Below are 15,257 nucleotides of genomic sequence, written 5' to 3' on the forward strand. Positions count from 1 at the left end.
CTCCCCCACCACCCCCCCTGCCACGTCTCCACCCCAGCCTCAGACGCCAGTTACAAATCCAAGTTGTCACCTGGCTTCTATCCCACCCCCTGCCCCAGGTTTGATTAATTTCCCAGAGTGGCTCATAGAACTCCCGAGAAACACTTAGGTTTCTCAGTTTATTGGGTTGATGATAACTATTGATCCTGTATGATACAGGATACAGTTGAAAGCCAGGGGGAGAGGTGCATGGGAGGAGGTCTGGGAGGGTCCCGAGAGCAGGAGTTTCTGTCCTCACGGGGCTGGGTGCACCGCCCTCCCGGTGAGGATGGGGTGGACGTGTTCACCAGCCTGGAATCTCCCAACCATGTGCTATCGTTTGTTTTTGCTTGTTTGTTTTTTGCGAGACAGACAGAGAGAGAGCACAAGTGAGGGGCAGGGAGAGAGAGAGAGAGGGAGAAGTGGGGCTCATCCGAAGCGGGACTCGAACCCACGAACTGTGAGATCATGACCTGAGCTGAAGTCTGTTTGCTTCACCAACTAAGCCACCCAGGTGCCCCGCTATTGGGGTTTTAGGGAGCCTTCCTCCTGTGGTGAATGGATCATTACTCCATTTCCAGCCCCTCCCTTCTGGAGGAGGGGGGGGGCAGGGCTGAACGTTCTAAGCTTCTCATCAGGGCTTGGCCTCTCTGGTGCCCAGGCCAATCCGGGAGCCCACCCATCCCAAGACGCAATCCTGGTGTTCTTACCACTTAGGAATTACAGGGATTCAGGAGCTCTGTGCTGGGAACAGGGGCAGAGATCAGTGTATATTTTCTATGATCTCTTACCACGTCCCATCTCATTCCTCTGAGGGAACTCCTACTTAGCCTTTGAGAACCATCCCAACCCCCCAGAGAGTCTTCCCTAACTGTGCACAGGTTGCCAAACATGAGTTAGGTTTTATTTTATTTTATTTTATTTTATTTTATTTTATTTTATTTTATTTTGTTTTATTTTTTCTCTTTTTTTTATTAAATTTTTTTTAAATTTTTTATTTTTAACATTTATTTATTTTTGAGACAGAGAGAGACACAGCATGAACGGGGGAGGGTCAGAGAGAGAGGGAGACACAGAATCTGAAACAGGCTCCGGGCTCTGAGCTGTCAGCGCAGAGCCCGACGCGGGGCTCGAACTCACGAGCTGTGAGATCGTGACCTGAGCCGAAGTCGGACGCTTAACCGACTGAGCCACCCAGGCGCCCCTATTTTATTTTATTTTATTGTATTGTATTGTATTGTATTTTTAATGTTTATTTATTTATTTTGAGAGAGAGAGAGGAGAAAGAGAGACAGGCAGAGAGAATCCCAAGCAGGCTCCACACTGTCAGCACAGAGCCCGACTTGAGGCTCGAACTCACGAACCCTTGAGATCATGACCTGAGCTGAAACCAAGAGTCGGACGCTTAACCCACTGAGCTACCCGGGCGCGCCACCACGATGGTTCTAATAGACAGTAGCTCACCGTCCCAGCACCTATTGTATGCCAGGCGTGATTCTGCATCCTGTCCCCTTAGCAAATTTTGTGCTCCTCCCGAGAAACTTAGGAAGCAGGTGCAACCATCATCCTTATATTACAGGCAGTGAACCTAAGGCAGCACGTGAAACAGGAAACAGACTTGCAGACACTTTGCCTGAGGGTGCAGAGCTAGTGAGTGGCAGAGACAGACCCACCCAGACCTTGAGCTCTGGAGATCCTGCCGTGAGCTGTGGCTCACTCCTGCCTCCGTGGCACTGCCTTCCCTGGAGTATAATTGCTTAGCCCTTTGCCTCGTTAGACAGGATGCTCCTGCTGGAGACGATGGCCTCTTGTTCATCTCTGAGCCGTGGTGACGTGTGTAGGTTCGTGTTGGGTGACTGGACGGGCCAGGGGAGGAGCCAGGAAAGCAAGATGGCAGCCTCTTCAACGTCTCTTCCCTCCCGAGGTTGAGGAAGTGTGAGCTGGAGGCCGGCGCTTGCCAGGAGATCGCCTCTGTGCTCAGCACCAATCAGCATCTAGTGGAGTTGGACCTGGCGGGGAATTCGCTGGAGGATTTGGGTCTGAGGCTGTTATGCCAAGGCTTGAGGTATCCAGTGTGTAGACTGCAGATCCTGTGGTGAGTTCTTCACGGGGCCAAAAAAAGAAAAGGTTAGGATGGTAAATTTGATGTCACTTATACATACACACATATATATATATATATATATATATATATATATATTTTTTTTTTTTTTTTTTTTTTTTTTTTTTTGACAGAGAGACAGAGACAGAGCATGAATGAGCAGGGGAGGGGCAGAGAGAGAGGGAGACACAGAATCCGAAGCAGGCTCCCGGCTCTGAGCTGTCAGCACAGAGCCCGATGCGGGGCTTGAACTCCTGAACTGTGGGATCATGACCTGAGCCGAAGTCGGACGCTTAACCGACTGAGCCACCCAGGCGCCCCGTGTCACATATATTTTACCACAATAAATCATAAATAAATAAGCATCAAGGCAATACTCACCTCAGTGTCAAATGCCACAGAGCTCCCTACAATAAAGGCATCCACAAAAATCCCTGTGGTTGTCCAGACAGACACCTCATCTCAGTGTGGCTGGAGACGAGAGTGAGTTTGTTGGTTTCTGTCACCGAGAAGTCCAGAGGGAAATACTGGTTTCAGGCACAGCTGGGTCCGGGGTCCCACGTGGTAAATCCAGGACTCCGTCTGTGTCTTCTCTTTCAATATATAGGAAGACGCTGTGCTAAATGTCAATGGAGGACACCTTTGAGGAGTGGGTTTTGGGGCAATAGTGTTTTCCTGCTCTGTACTTCTATCAGTTCAGGTGCATCCCAAACACATTACTGCTAATTTATGGTGGAGCATCAAAGACAGGTTGAGGAATCACACACGATGAGCACAGAAATGCTGTTCCGTATTTTCTGGATTAGTTTAGCCAAGAAAATGCATCACACTGAAAAAAGAAAATAAAATACACGTATCATAAAATTTACCATCTCATCATTTTTTAGGTAATTTCAGGGCGCCCGGATGGCTCAGTCGCTTGAACGTCCGACTCTTGATTTCAGCTCAGGTCACGATCTCACGGTTCGTGGGTTCGAGCCCCACGTCGGGCTCTGGGCTGACCCCGCAGAGCCTGCTTGATTCTCTCTCCCCCTCTCACTGCCCCGCCCCCTCTCAAAATAAATAAATAAAAAGTAATCTCTACACTCAACGTGAGGCTCAAACTCACGACCCAGAGATCAAGAGCCGTGTGTTCTACCGGCTGACCCAGCCAGGCATGCGTTCTATTTTGCCATTCTGAAGCATACAGCTTCATGGTCTTAAGCTATGAAGACTATTCACTATTCACTTTTCACTATTCACTATTCACTTAAAGACTATTAAGCTATTCACACTGTTGCGCAAAGCATCACCACCATCCATCGCCTGAACTTTTTCATCTTGCAAAACTGAGACTGTCCATTAAACACCGCCTCCCCATCTGCCTGCCCCGGCCCCTGATAACCTCCATTCTACTTTCTGTCTTTATGGTATTTGACCACTGTAGGTACCTGATGTAACTAGAATCACAAAATATTTGTGTGCCCTGTGTGTGTGTGTGTGACTGGCTTCTTTTACTTAGTATCTTTTCAACTTTCATTCACATCGCTGCGTTAAAAGTTCCTTCCTTCTTAAGGCGGAATAACATCACATTACGTGGATATACCACAGTTGAATCCATTCAGTTCATCCCTTGGTGGACACTTGGAGTGCTTCTGCCTTTTGGCTATTTTGAAAAATGCTGTAAACATTGAGCCACAAATATTATTTTGAGCGCTTACTTTCAATTCTTTGGGCTATGTAACCAGAAGCGGAATGGATGGAGCATAGGGTTGTGTTTAATTTTTTGTGGAGCTGCCGTATTGTTTCCCACACTCACTTCACCATTATTCCTTCCTACCAACAGTGCATAAAGTTAATTCCTTCACACCCTTGCCAACATTCGTGGTGTTCAGGGGCCTTTTGAAATTCGTAAAAAACGTTATTATTATTTTTTACAATAGCTGTCCTAATGGATGTGATGTGGTACGTCCTGGTGGTTTTGATTCGCGTTTTCCTAATGATTAGCGATGCTGAGCATCTTTTCGTGTGATTTTGGACCGTTTGTTTATTTTCTGCAAAGAAATGTCTACTCACACTTTTGCCCATTTTTTTTTTTCAACTTTTTTTTTTTTTTTTTTTTTTTTTTTGGGACAGAGAGAGACAGAGCATCAACAGGGGAGGGGCAGAGAGAGAGGGAGACACAGAATCGGAAACAGGCTCCAGGCTCCGAGCCATCAGCCCAGAGCCTGACGCGGGGCTTGAACTCACAGACCGCGAGATCGTGACCTGGCTGAAGTCGGACGCTTAACTGACTGCGCCACCCAGGCGCCCCTTTTGCCCATTTTTAAACAATGAATTGTTCCTTTGAAAATGCATTACTTTTGGGGCGCCTGGGTGGCTCAGTTGGCTAAGCGTCCGACTTCGGCTCAGGTCATGATCCCACAGTTCATGAGTTCGAGCCCCGCATCGGGCTCTGTGCTGACCGCTCGGAGCCTGGAGCCTGCTTCCGATTCTGTGTCTTTCTCTCTGCCCTCCCCTGCTCACGCTCTGTCTCTCTCAAAAATAAAATGAAATAAAACATTAAAAAAATATGTTAAAAAAAGAAAATGCATTACTTTTAAGATTGGGGGTAGGGGAGATAAAATTAGCATTGTATAGAAAACACTCATAATACGTGTTGGATTGGATTTCCTACAGGTTGAAGATTTGCGACCTTACTGCTGCTGCCTGTGAGGACCTTACGTCCATCCTCAGTGTGAACTGCAGCCTGAGGGAGCTGGACCTAAGCCTGAATGACCTGGGGGACCCCGGGGTGCTGCTGCTGTGTGAGGGCCTCAGGCATCCCCAGTGTAGACTCCAGACCCTCCGGTGAGTCCTGTGTTCCTCACCATCGTCTGAGTCTGCTCTTCTATCTGGGCTCACTGGGGTCACTCCCTCTTCTCCTAACCTCTAGCTACATCTGCCTCAAAGATTTTTCTGCCACAGGACCTTTGCACACACAGTCCTTTCTTCCTGGGATGCCCTCCTACTTTGCTATTCCTCCTGTTTCCTGGATAACATCTGTTTTATCTGTTAGGACTCCAAACAAATGCTTCATCCCCATGGATTCCTTCCTTAACCCCTAAATAAGGTCTGGGTTCTCAGTTTGGGGATTTAATTTGAGCTTACGCTCAATTAAATTTATTTTATTTATTTAAAAAAATTTTTTTAAGTTCATTTATTTTGAGACTGACAGAGAGAGGCAGAGAGAGAATCTCAAGCAGGCTGTGTTGTCAGTACAGAGCCCGACGCAGGGCTTGATCTCATGAACCATGAGATCATGACCTGAGCCAAAATCAAGAGTCAGTGTTTAAATATTAATTCTAGTAAAGTCAATATATTTTTATTTTTTTAAAGCTTTTATTTATTTTTGGGACAGAGACCAGGCGCTAGTTGGGGAGGGGCAGAGAGAGAGGGATACACAGAATCCAAAGCAGGTTCCAGGCTCCAAGCTGTCAGCACAGAACCTGACTCGGGGCTCAAACAGGTGAACCATGAGCTCGTGACCTGAGCCAAAGTCAGATGCCCAACCGACTGATCCATCCAGGTGCCCCTCAAGTTAATATATTTTTACAAGAAGGAATGGCTGAATAAACCGAGGAACAAAAAGAAAATGCAGAAGGCTGTCAATTTCCAAAAAAAAGTCATTTTTCTCTATAGTCCCAAAGGAGACTCTGTCTGTCCTACAAAAGTCTCATCTATTATCTGATGTCATTCACGCTAGAAGTTTTGTTTTGTTTTTTTTCTTTCAAGACATTGTGCACAGCCTGGCTTCTATTGCTTTTGTTACATTTGGACAAATGCCCCATTTCTTCATTCTTTTCTCTACTGCATCCGGTCCACACTATCACTATGGAACCACACACACCGCTGTGTGTGTTTTAAATATATATATATATATATAATTTTAATTTTTAAATGTTTATTTTTGAGAGAGAATGCATGGGGTGGGAGAGGAGAGAGAAGGGGGACAGAGGATCCTAAGTGGGCTCTGTGCTGACAGGCCCATGTGGGGCTTGAACTCACAAACTTTGAGATCCTGACCTGAGCCAAAGTCAGATGTTTAACCAACTGAGCCACCCAGGCGCCCCCCACAGGCCCCTGTTTTAATTTAGTCTCCTTCCTTCACTCCCCAAAGCTCCTCTGTAGGCACTCCTGTCTTTATGTAAATGATACAGCTCACCAACCTCTCCCCCTCCCCCACTCATCTTTATAACTGAGGATGTGCTTGGTGCAGACATATCTAAGGCGTCCCTTTGAGCTCACCTGCGTTCAGTTATTTGCACGCACCGGATAGTACGGGGCCGTGCTCCCGTCCCCAGCTCTGCTGTGATGTTCATTCTTGTGTGTCCTTTCCTGAATGCCCCCCCCCAGCCCCCACCCCCAACCTGGAGTCAAGTCACACACTCAGACTGAATTTGACATCTCCACCTGATCTGAATAGCTCTCTAGAAAGATGAGGTTTACACTTCCGACCGCTATTTAGGAAAAGCTACTTTGCTGGTATCTTGATGGTTATTCAACTTTCTATCTTTAACACCCTGGTGGGTGTAAAATGTTCTTAAACGGCATTTCAGTGTTGAGTATCTCTTCGTGTGCTTATCGGCTTTTTTGGTTTCCCCGTTCTGTGAATTTCCTAATTGCATAATTTATTTGTGTCTTTGGTACGTGTTCTATATTTGCCTTGCTCTGCGAATGTTCCCCGCTTTAGATATTAATCTTCCGTTGAGTGCGTATCTTGGAAACGTCTGCTCGGTAGGTCCTCAGCCTGTCAAATTGTCTGTGGATGCTTTCCTCAGGCACAAATCTGTATGTTTTGAGGTCAGATCCGTGTGCATTTCTATGATTTATATCCTTGTGAGGAGTCCAAGAATTCCTTTGCCATGTGCCTGGCTGGCTCAGAAGAACGTACTTACAGTTCTGGATCTCGGGGTGAGTTCAAGCCCCACGGTGGGTGTAGAGACTACTAAAAAAAATAAACTTAAAACAAAAAAGAAGAAAGAAAAGAAAATCTTTTGCCGGTACAATGTCAAGGGTGTTCTCAGTTTCTTCTTTGTGTTTACCTGTGTGGTGAGGTGGGGTTCAGTTTTTTTCTTTAATTTTTGCAAAGCCATTTAATAAAGTAAGGAAATCCTGTCCTTAGCATTTTCTTTTTCTTTTTATGTTTTTTACTTATTTATTTTTGAGAGAGAGAGACTGGGCAGGGGAGGGGCAAGGGTGGGGGTGGGGTGGGAGACGGAATCCCAAGCAGGCTCTGCACTGTCAGCACAGAGCCTCATGTGGGGCTTGAACCCACAAACCATGAGATCATGACCTGAGCCTAAACCAAGAGTCGGACGCTTAAACGACTGAGCCACCCAGGCGCCCCTTTTGCGTTTTCTTCTTGCAAATTTTCAGCTATTCATACACATTTATTCTGCCATTACATTTTAGAATGCATAAAAAGGTGTTTTTTTTTTTTTTTTAGTTTATTTATTTTTTACTCCTGTCTTTTCCCAATGTGGGGCTCGAACTCCCCACCCCGAGATCAAGAGTCGCATGCTCTTCTGACTGAGCCGGCCAGGTGTCCCTATAAAAAAATGTTTTAGAAGGCATTTCTCCACTTACCCCAATGTGGCTCTTATTGGCTGAGGCTGGGTTCTTTCCCTTGTCCACACACAGCAGGTCAACCAGATGTTTATATGTCTATAGATCTACATGTTGCCTGAGGGAAACACGGACACCCTCAAAGGAAAGGAGAGTTCAGGTTTTCGCCCTATGGGAGCCATATCTAAGGACAGGCAGGAATGTCTGAAAATCTGGAAAAAAAAATACTATACAGTGAAATAGCACTTTTTAAAAATGTTGATTTACTTTTGAGAGAGAGAATGCATGCATGCTTGAGAGGGGAGGGGCACAGAGAGAGGGAGGGAGGGAGAGAGAGAGAGAGCGCAAGTGAGGGAGGGGCAGAGAGAGGAGACACAGAATCTGAAGCAGGTTCCGGCTTCTGAGCTGTCAGCACAGAGCCCAACGCAGAGCTCGAACTCACAAACCTTGAGATCATGACCTGAGCTGAAGTTGGACCCTTAACTGACTGAGCCACGCAGGTGCCTCTGACATAGCATTTTTGACTCTCTTAAGTCCCCCCAAATAGTCTTTTGATTGCAACAGTATGCAAGGACAGTGGCTAAGTGAACCCCAGCTCCGTGACCTTGAGCAGTGCATGGCACCCCACGTGTCCTAACAACAGATGGTAATAGCATTCTCCTCCCAGTGGCTATCATGAGAAACAGACGAAGTTATGCTTAAATTACTTGCTCTTGGGGCACCTGGCTGGCTCAGTCAGAAGAACATGTGACTTTTGATCTCAGGGTCGTGAGTTTGAGCGTCATGTTGGGTGTAAGAAAATGTATATTTTAATTTACTTAAACTAAATTAATACAATTTAAAAAAAGAAAGACCCTTATAAACCACTTACTGCTATGGGCTCATCTGTATAAAAAAATTCCCACGTTGGGGCACCTGGGGGGCTCAGTCGGTTGAGCGTCCGACTTTGACTCAGGTCACGATGTCGAGTTTCGTGGGTTCGAGCCCTGCATGGGGCTCAGAGCCTGCTTCACATTCTGTGTCTCCCTCTCTCTCTGCCCCTCCCTTGCTTGTGCTCTGTTTCTGTCTCTCTCTCAAAAAAATTAAAACATTAAAAAAAATTAAAAATCAATTAAAAAAGAAAAAGAAAGAAACTGGGTAAGGATATAGCTCCGCCCCCCCCCCCCCCCATTCCAGGGTCTTTGCAGATAAAATTAGTTCAGATGAGTGCTGGAGCAGGGAGGGGCCCCTAATTAGGTGTCCTCACGAAGAAGGGAAATTTGGACACAGACACATGTGGAGAAAGACGCGGTGTGAACATGGAGGCAGAGACGGGGTGATGTTTGTGCAGGACAGGTGTACCCCAAAGATGGCTGGTGAACACCAGAAGCCTGGGGAGAGGCTGGACCAGGTTCTCGGCTGCCAGGGGCGGGGGGCGGGGCCAGGCTTCCCTCTAGAGCCGTGAGACCGTCAGTGTCTACCTTGTGAGCCTCCGGTGTGGAAACTTGTTACAGCAGCTGGAGGAACCTGATACACAAACACTCATTGGATGGATACCCAACCCATACTGAATATCATCCTTCCTCTGGACCATCTCCCTGTGTTCCTTCCTTCCTCTTTCCCTCTTTGTTATTTCTCTCTGCCTCCCGTCTTCCCACCCACCTGCCCCTTGCTTCTCCCTTTTTCTGCCTCCGGTGGTGGTTGGTCGGGGGGGCGGGGGGATGGTGTCTGGTCACCTCTCTGCACGGGCAGCTGGACAGAAAGAAACCCTCCCCGGGGATGCCTTTGGGGTGACTCAGCTCGCCTCTGTGCGTTCTGTCTTCCAGGTTGGGCATTTGCAGGCTGGGCTCGGCCGCCTGTGAGGGTCTCGGTGCTGTGCTCCAGGTCAACCCCCACCTACGGGAGCTGGATCTGAGTTTCAATGACCTGGGCGACAGGGGCATGTGGCCGCTGTGCGAGGGGCTGGGACACCCCACCTGCAGACTCCAGAAACTGTGGTGAGCTGAGCCCTGGGCGTCGGGACTGGTGGCCTGGCGGGGGCGGTCTCCGGCTGGGGGCGCATCTCTGCCCTGTGCTTCTATCGGAGGGACATCCCTCCCCCGCTCTGGAAGAGGGCCAGCGGGAGCCCCGAGGTGGAGAGAAAACCCGCAGAGAGCTCAGGCGGTAATTTATTCTCTGCAGGAGGCAAACATAAAAATGCCTCACTTTACCTTCCATCGTTGCCTGTAAACATTTTCTGTAAACTTTCCTCTTCTCCGCTGACATTTACTTGGGCAGATTCTTGGCTTCTCAGTGACCTTTATATAATAAAAAGTCAATCTGTTCCAGTGTGAATTTCAGTCAAATGTGAATTATCACTCCTCCTCCTTCTTTGTCCCCAAAACTCTCCTGGCTCCCACCCCGAGGGACTGTTTCTATTGTCATTTCCGAGGCTCTGGCTTATGTGCTGGTCTGGGTAGGTGGGCATCAGGATGGGGGCGGGGGGATGGGGCTCAGGGACAGCACTTTCCCCACCCCCCATCTGGCAGGCACCTCTCCCGGGGATCATATGCGCATTCTTACAGGGACCCTCCACCCCCACCCCGGGGAGGCGCCTGCCCGTGGCGACCGACCTCCTTGCACACCCCGTCTACAGGTTGCACCCTCATCTTCCTCTCCTGACCCCCCTGCACCTGTGACGTGGGTGGTTCTTCGTCAGCAAGCTGGTTTTTTCTCTTCCTCTGCGAGTCCCGAGCTGTTGTCTTGTACCTCGTTTTGGGAGCTGGCATCTCTCGCCTCACAGCCTCAGCCAAACTAAGATTAAAATATTTCCACTTAACATCCCTGCTGTGATACTACTTCTTTCAAAAGTTGCTGTGAGGAACAAATGAAGTAAACGCAAAGCCCTTAGCAAGGTGCTCGGCACACCGTTGTGCCTCAGTAGGTGCTACCCATTCTTATTGTTACCGGAAAGGCAGAGAATTCAGGAAAGAAACACAGTGGGAGGCAGATTGGAAATTAGAGAGAATCAGATGGCATATTGTTTGGGCAGGTGGCAGCCCAATTCATACTGGCTCCTAAAAGAGAGAGAGAGATTGACTTATGTAACTGAAAATTGGCTTCAGGTATGGCTTGATCTAGGCACTTGGGATTCTTGATCTCCATTATCTTCCCCCCCTCGTTGCTGTATTGGCTCCTTTCTCAAATAAGCTTTGCCTTGATCCTGCTTGTTGACGAAACACAACTTCTTACCAGGTCTAAGTTCTGAAAGAAAAAGGTCGGGAAATCAAGTATGGGTCTGATGCACTGGTTTTGGGTGGGCCCTGTGTCCAACTGAAACCATTCATGGTGACTTGGAGACAGGGGAACCAATCGACTTAGGCCTGGATCCTGAGCTCAAGGACAGTGTGAACCCCGGACTGAGACCGGGGTTTCATTGACAGACGGGGATCGAATTACCATAAAGGGGAATGGGTAGGACTGCGAAATCAGTGGGTAACCTATGGAGATGAAGTTGTGAGTTGAGAACCATCCTTAAATGCTTCCCTTAAATGTTTTCCAGCACATTGGCCTTAACCTGGACTGGCTGGGCACCACTCTGCTTTCTCTGAAATCGGTCTCCTAAAACCATCACCCTGAATCCCCTTGAAGACACTGCCCCAAAGCAGCTCCTTATATTGCTTCAACCACTGTCTTCCACAGGCTGGATAGCTGTGGCCTCACAGCCAAAGCTTGTGAGCATCTTGCTTCCGCCCTGGGCGTCAGCCAGACCCTGACGGAGCTCTATCTGACCAACAACGCCCTGGGGGATACGGGGGTCAGGCTGCTGTGCAAAGGGCTGAGTCATCCTGGCTGCAAACTTCGAGTGCTCTGGTGAGAGACGGGTTTCTGGTTCTGAAGGAGGCGGGGCCTGGGGCTTGGAGTTGGGAATGAGGGTCAACAATCGAGACGCCCATCAGAGATGGGCAAGTAGGCCAAAAGATTCGGAAACGTCTCCTTCATGCACTAATGTATGCAAGCAGTGTGGGATGGGGAGGCCTTCCGGCCTCTTCGCTCCTCAATATCCCCATCTATAAAAGGGGGGAGCCCTGGCTGCTTCTTCTTAAAGATGGCCACAAATTGGGGCGCCTGGGTGGCTCAGTCAGTTGAGCGTCCGACTTCGGCTCAGGTCACGATCTCGCGGTCCGTGAGTTCGAGCCCCACGTTGGGCTCTGAGCTGATGGCTCAGAGCCTGGAGCCTGCTTCGGATTCTGTGTCTCCCTCTCTCTCTGCCCCTCCCCTGCTCATGCTCTGTCTCTCTGTGTCTCAAAAATAAAGAAAAACATTAAAAAAAAAAAAAAAAAGATGGCCACAAATTAAACCAGTGAAGAGGTTAGAGACTTGGGATAGTGTGGTAGCTCAAGAGTCCAGCCTACCTCCCCATGGGACTCGGTTCCCAACCAAGTACCGGATGATGGGATTATGTTAACAAGGCAGGACGTGTGAGAGATTTGAGGTTACCTTGGAATGCCGCAGCCTGGGCCTGGGATGACCTTTCCCGCTGTGTCCTCAGGTTATTTGGGATGGACCTGAACAAAATGACGCACAGAAGGCTGGATGTGCTTCGGGGAACAAGACCTCACCTGGACATTGGCTGCTGAATGGCTCTAGCTCTCCTCTTGAAGGCAGGGCAGCGGGAGAGCATCCCAGGACCCCGCTGGTCAACGGTGATGAGCAGGCTCTCCTGTGCACTCCCATGCAGGATGGATCCTTTCTGCTTGGGGACTGGGTCAAGGCACCCTGGAGCCTGGAGCTTGGAGCTTTAGTTTGGGGGATGCTATGGTCATGGACAGGACCTGAGGATTCTCGAGCAGGGGCTCTAAGCCGAGGGCAATTTTTGCACCCCTCCCTGGGACACTTGGCAACGTCAGGATTCCCCAAATGCTGGGGATCCATCCTGTAACACACAAGACAGCCCCCTACAGCCGGGCCTGCAGCCGAAATGGCACTTGTGGCAAAGTTGAGGATTAGCGGTGCCGTGAGGGTGCTAGACAGTCTTGAAGGTCGGGCCGGGTGCCAGAGAATACTGGTCAGGCCAGCAGCCCCGCCACCCACTCCCTTGCAGTCCTGCTTTGCACTCGGTCCTGCCCGATGGCTGGATACCTCACCGGGATTAGCCCACTGTAGGCTGGCCTGTGACCTGTCCCACGCTGCAGAGGACACGGGCAAAACCACTTTCCTTGTTGGGGACTGGAGATAGGGACTCAGTCCAAGCCAGTTGATTGATCCCAGGAACGCCCAAGGACACCATACGTGTGCTGAAATGAAGCCATTAGCCTAAGGCTGGAATTTAGTAGGGAGCGCCTGGAGCTTATGGAGGAAAGTGACCCTGGAGCCCATGAAGGCCTGGAAAAGGAAGCTAACTCAGACTCTGCAGACATTCCTGTGGACATCAGGGTCTCATTAACACTTGACTCTTGAAACCAAGGCCTTTCCTTCCTGAGCACCCTTGACTTGTCTGTCCTCCAGCCCCTTACAACCCCACAAACCATGCCCCAGACCCTTTGCTGAAGCTGAACAAGGAGAAACCTGGCCCACTCACCACCCAGGCCCTTAGGTGGCCTCCAGGAAGACCTATGCACATGTCTGGGGCTGTAGGAATGTTAAGATGCCTTGGAAGAGGAATGGTGGGAGGGGATCCTGGTCTGACAAGGTCTAGAATGCTGGGGCAAGACTGCTCCTTGGTGTGAGCCAATTTCAGGCACAGCCCTCTAGGAGGCAAGTGTTGAAATGGAAGCCGCCCTGACATCCTCAAGGTCTTAGGAGCAACCAAGCTAGTGTTCGTTTGGTACCATTAACCCACTCACTGAAGAACCCGCAATTAGGCGTTTAGCTCTAAGATACACCCCCCTTTCCTTGTGATTCTTTCCCAATGTGCAATCTTGGCTTTGCCTGTGGCCAATCTGAATGGAGGACACTTCACCCATGTCCCTATACTATGGTGGGGAAGTCCAGGACTTCTCAGGGCTCAATTGGTTTCTCATGTTCTACAAAACCTGTTTTAAGGTCAAAGACTTCCTTTACTGAAGGTGTAAGGGCGGGGGGAGCAGAGATGATCCAGCCCTCCCCTCCCACATAGCTGAAAAGCCAAGGGCCCATTTCTAAACAAAGCCACAAACCCACACAAAATCATGGTTATTTTATTGAACTGTTTCACCATTTGGAGATGTTAAGGCTAAAATAGGACCGGAGAGCCTGGGTGGCTGAGTCGGTGAAGCATGTGGACTCGGTTGCAGCTCAGGTCCTAATCCTCGCGTTGCCTCACATCGTTGCCAGAGCAGACCACGCTTGGTGTTCTCTGCCCCTCCTCTGCTCGTTCAAAGAGCCTGAACTGGGACTCAACGTAGAATAAAGGGGTTAAGGCATTCAGAGGGAAAAGGCATTCACAGGCATCAGAGGGAAAACCGGTCCTTGGCTTCTTGCTACCTGTGGGCTTAAGGTTGTACACCACACTCCATTAGAACAAATGGCTGTGGGGGGAGCCAGCCTGCTGGAGGGATGGGTGGGCTGGAAGCCGCAGCTCGGGTCCAGGACAGCAGGCTGGGAAGTTCAGCTTTCCAAGCTCTAGGACGTTGAGGATTTCCTCAGACAAGGACACACAAAAATGGGAGCACTTTCCAGACAGAGAACGGGAAGTGCCCCCATTTTGTGTATCCCAGTCTGAGCACTGCTAAGGATTTGCCTCCTAGCTGGAGGCACCACCGGGACATCTAGGTGCAGAAAAAAGTCTCAGGTTATGAACGCATTAGGGGCGCTATGGATGGCCAGGTCATAGGTGTTGACCTCGCAAAAACCAAAGGTAGATCTCCAGCCCATTCTCTGTGCCCCGAAACCCCACTTGCCTTGGAGAGCTCAGGAGTTGATACGTAAGCTGTGACAGTCTGACGACAGCAAGATGGACTCCGCTGATGGTGCCCACCAGTGACACCCAAATATAGTAGCACTTTTCACTGATTTGTCTGAAGAGTGCTTCCACATTTGAGTACCACGGGAGAGCAGAGCATTGCCCAGAGGGAGCCCGGACTGGGCTCAGAAGAACCCGACGGGTTTTTAAGGACCCACCCCACGGTTCTGAGGGGATCTTCCCAATCGGTGACACTCAAAAAATGGCGGCACTTTCCTACTTAGAACAGAAAGTGCCCCCACAGTTTGAGTACCACAGACTGTGTTTAAGGAACGCCAACCATCCCACCTGGCAGGCAAAAATCGCTTGCAGGGTTGGATTAAACCCACCTTGACCCTAGAAGTCTGGGAAGCGGTACACTAAAGTGAAGATTTATTAGAAGTCAAAGTTCACGCAAACCGCCCGATTAGCACAGAAATAGCTCAGCTAAGGAGAACACTGCCCATGTATGTATCCGTCACCCCAGGCCCAAAGAATTTAACCACGGTGGTGGGTAACTTAGGAACTTGGGGGCGGTTGTAGTTAGGCCTTCACATGGATGATTGGAACAGCCTTACTACCCTGAAGGCCACTCCTACCCTAAACATCCTTGAAAAATGAACCCAAGCTACACCCACGGAGCACCTGTAGGCAAGAACCCCAGAAAGATGG

General features: G+C 49.3%; 1 protein-coding gene across 8 annotated transcripts in view; it reads left to right on the top strand.

The window, feature by feature from the left end:
* Positions 1-13,831, top strand: part of NLRP12 (NLR family pyrin domain containing 12) — a 31,607-nt gene extending 17,776 nt beyond the window's left edge. For 3 of the 8 annotated variants that reach the window (XM_047077446.1, XM_047077452.1, XM_047077453.1), the window contains 5 exons: positions 1,943-2,113; positions 4,778-4,948; positions 9,511-9,681; positions 11,366-11,536; positions 12,216-13,831. In XM_047077446.1, the coding sequence (XP_046933402.1) occupies positions 1,943-2,113; positions 4,778-4,948; positions 9,511-9,681; positions 11,366-11,536; positions 12,216-12,303 (772 nt within the window). In that variant the 3' untranslated portion in view covers positions 12,304-13,831. Of the gene's footprint in view, positions 1-1,942; positions 2,114-2,253; positions 2,294-4,777; positions 4,949-9,510; positions 9,682-11,225; positions 11,537-12,215 lie in introns of those variants that run through there. The other 5 variants (XM_047077447.1, XM_047077450.1, XM_047077449.1 and 2 more) reach the window with 5 other exon arrangements.
* Positions 13,832-15,257: the final 1,426 nt, after the last annotated feature.

Source organism: Lynx rufus, unplaced genomic scaffold, assembly GCF_022079265.1.
Source record: "Lynx rufus isolate CCGP_SWC_20201006 ecotype Redwood Valley unplaced genomic scaffold, mLynRuf1.p SCAF_16, whole genome shotgun sequence".
Lineage (NCBI taxonomy): Eukaryota > Metazoa > Chordata > Mammalia > Carnivora > Felidae > Lynx > Lynx rufus.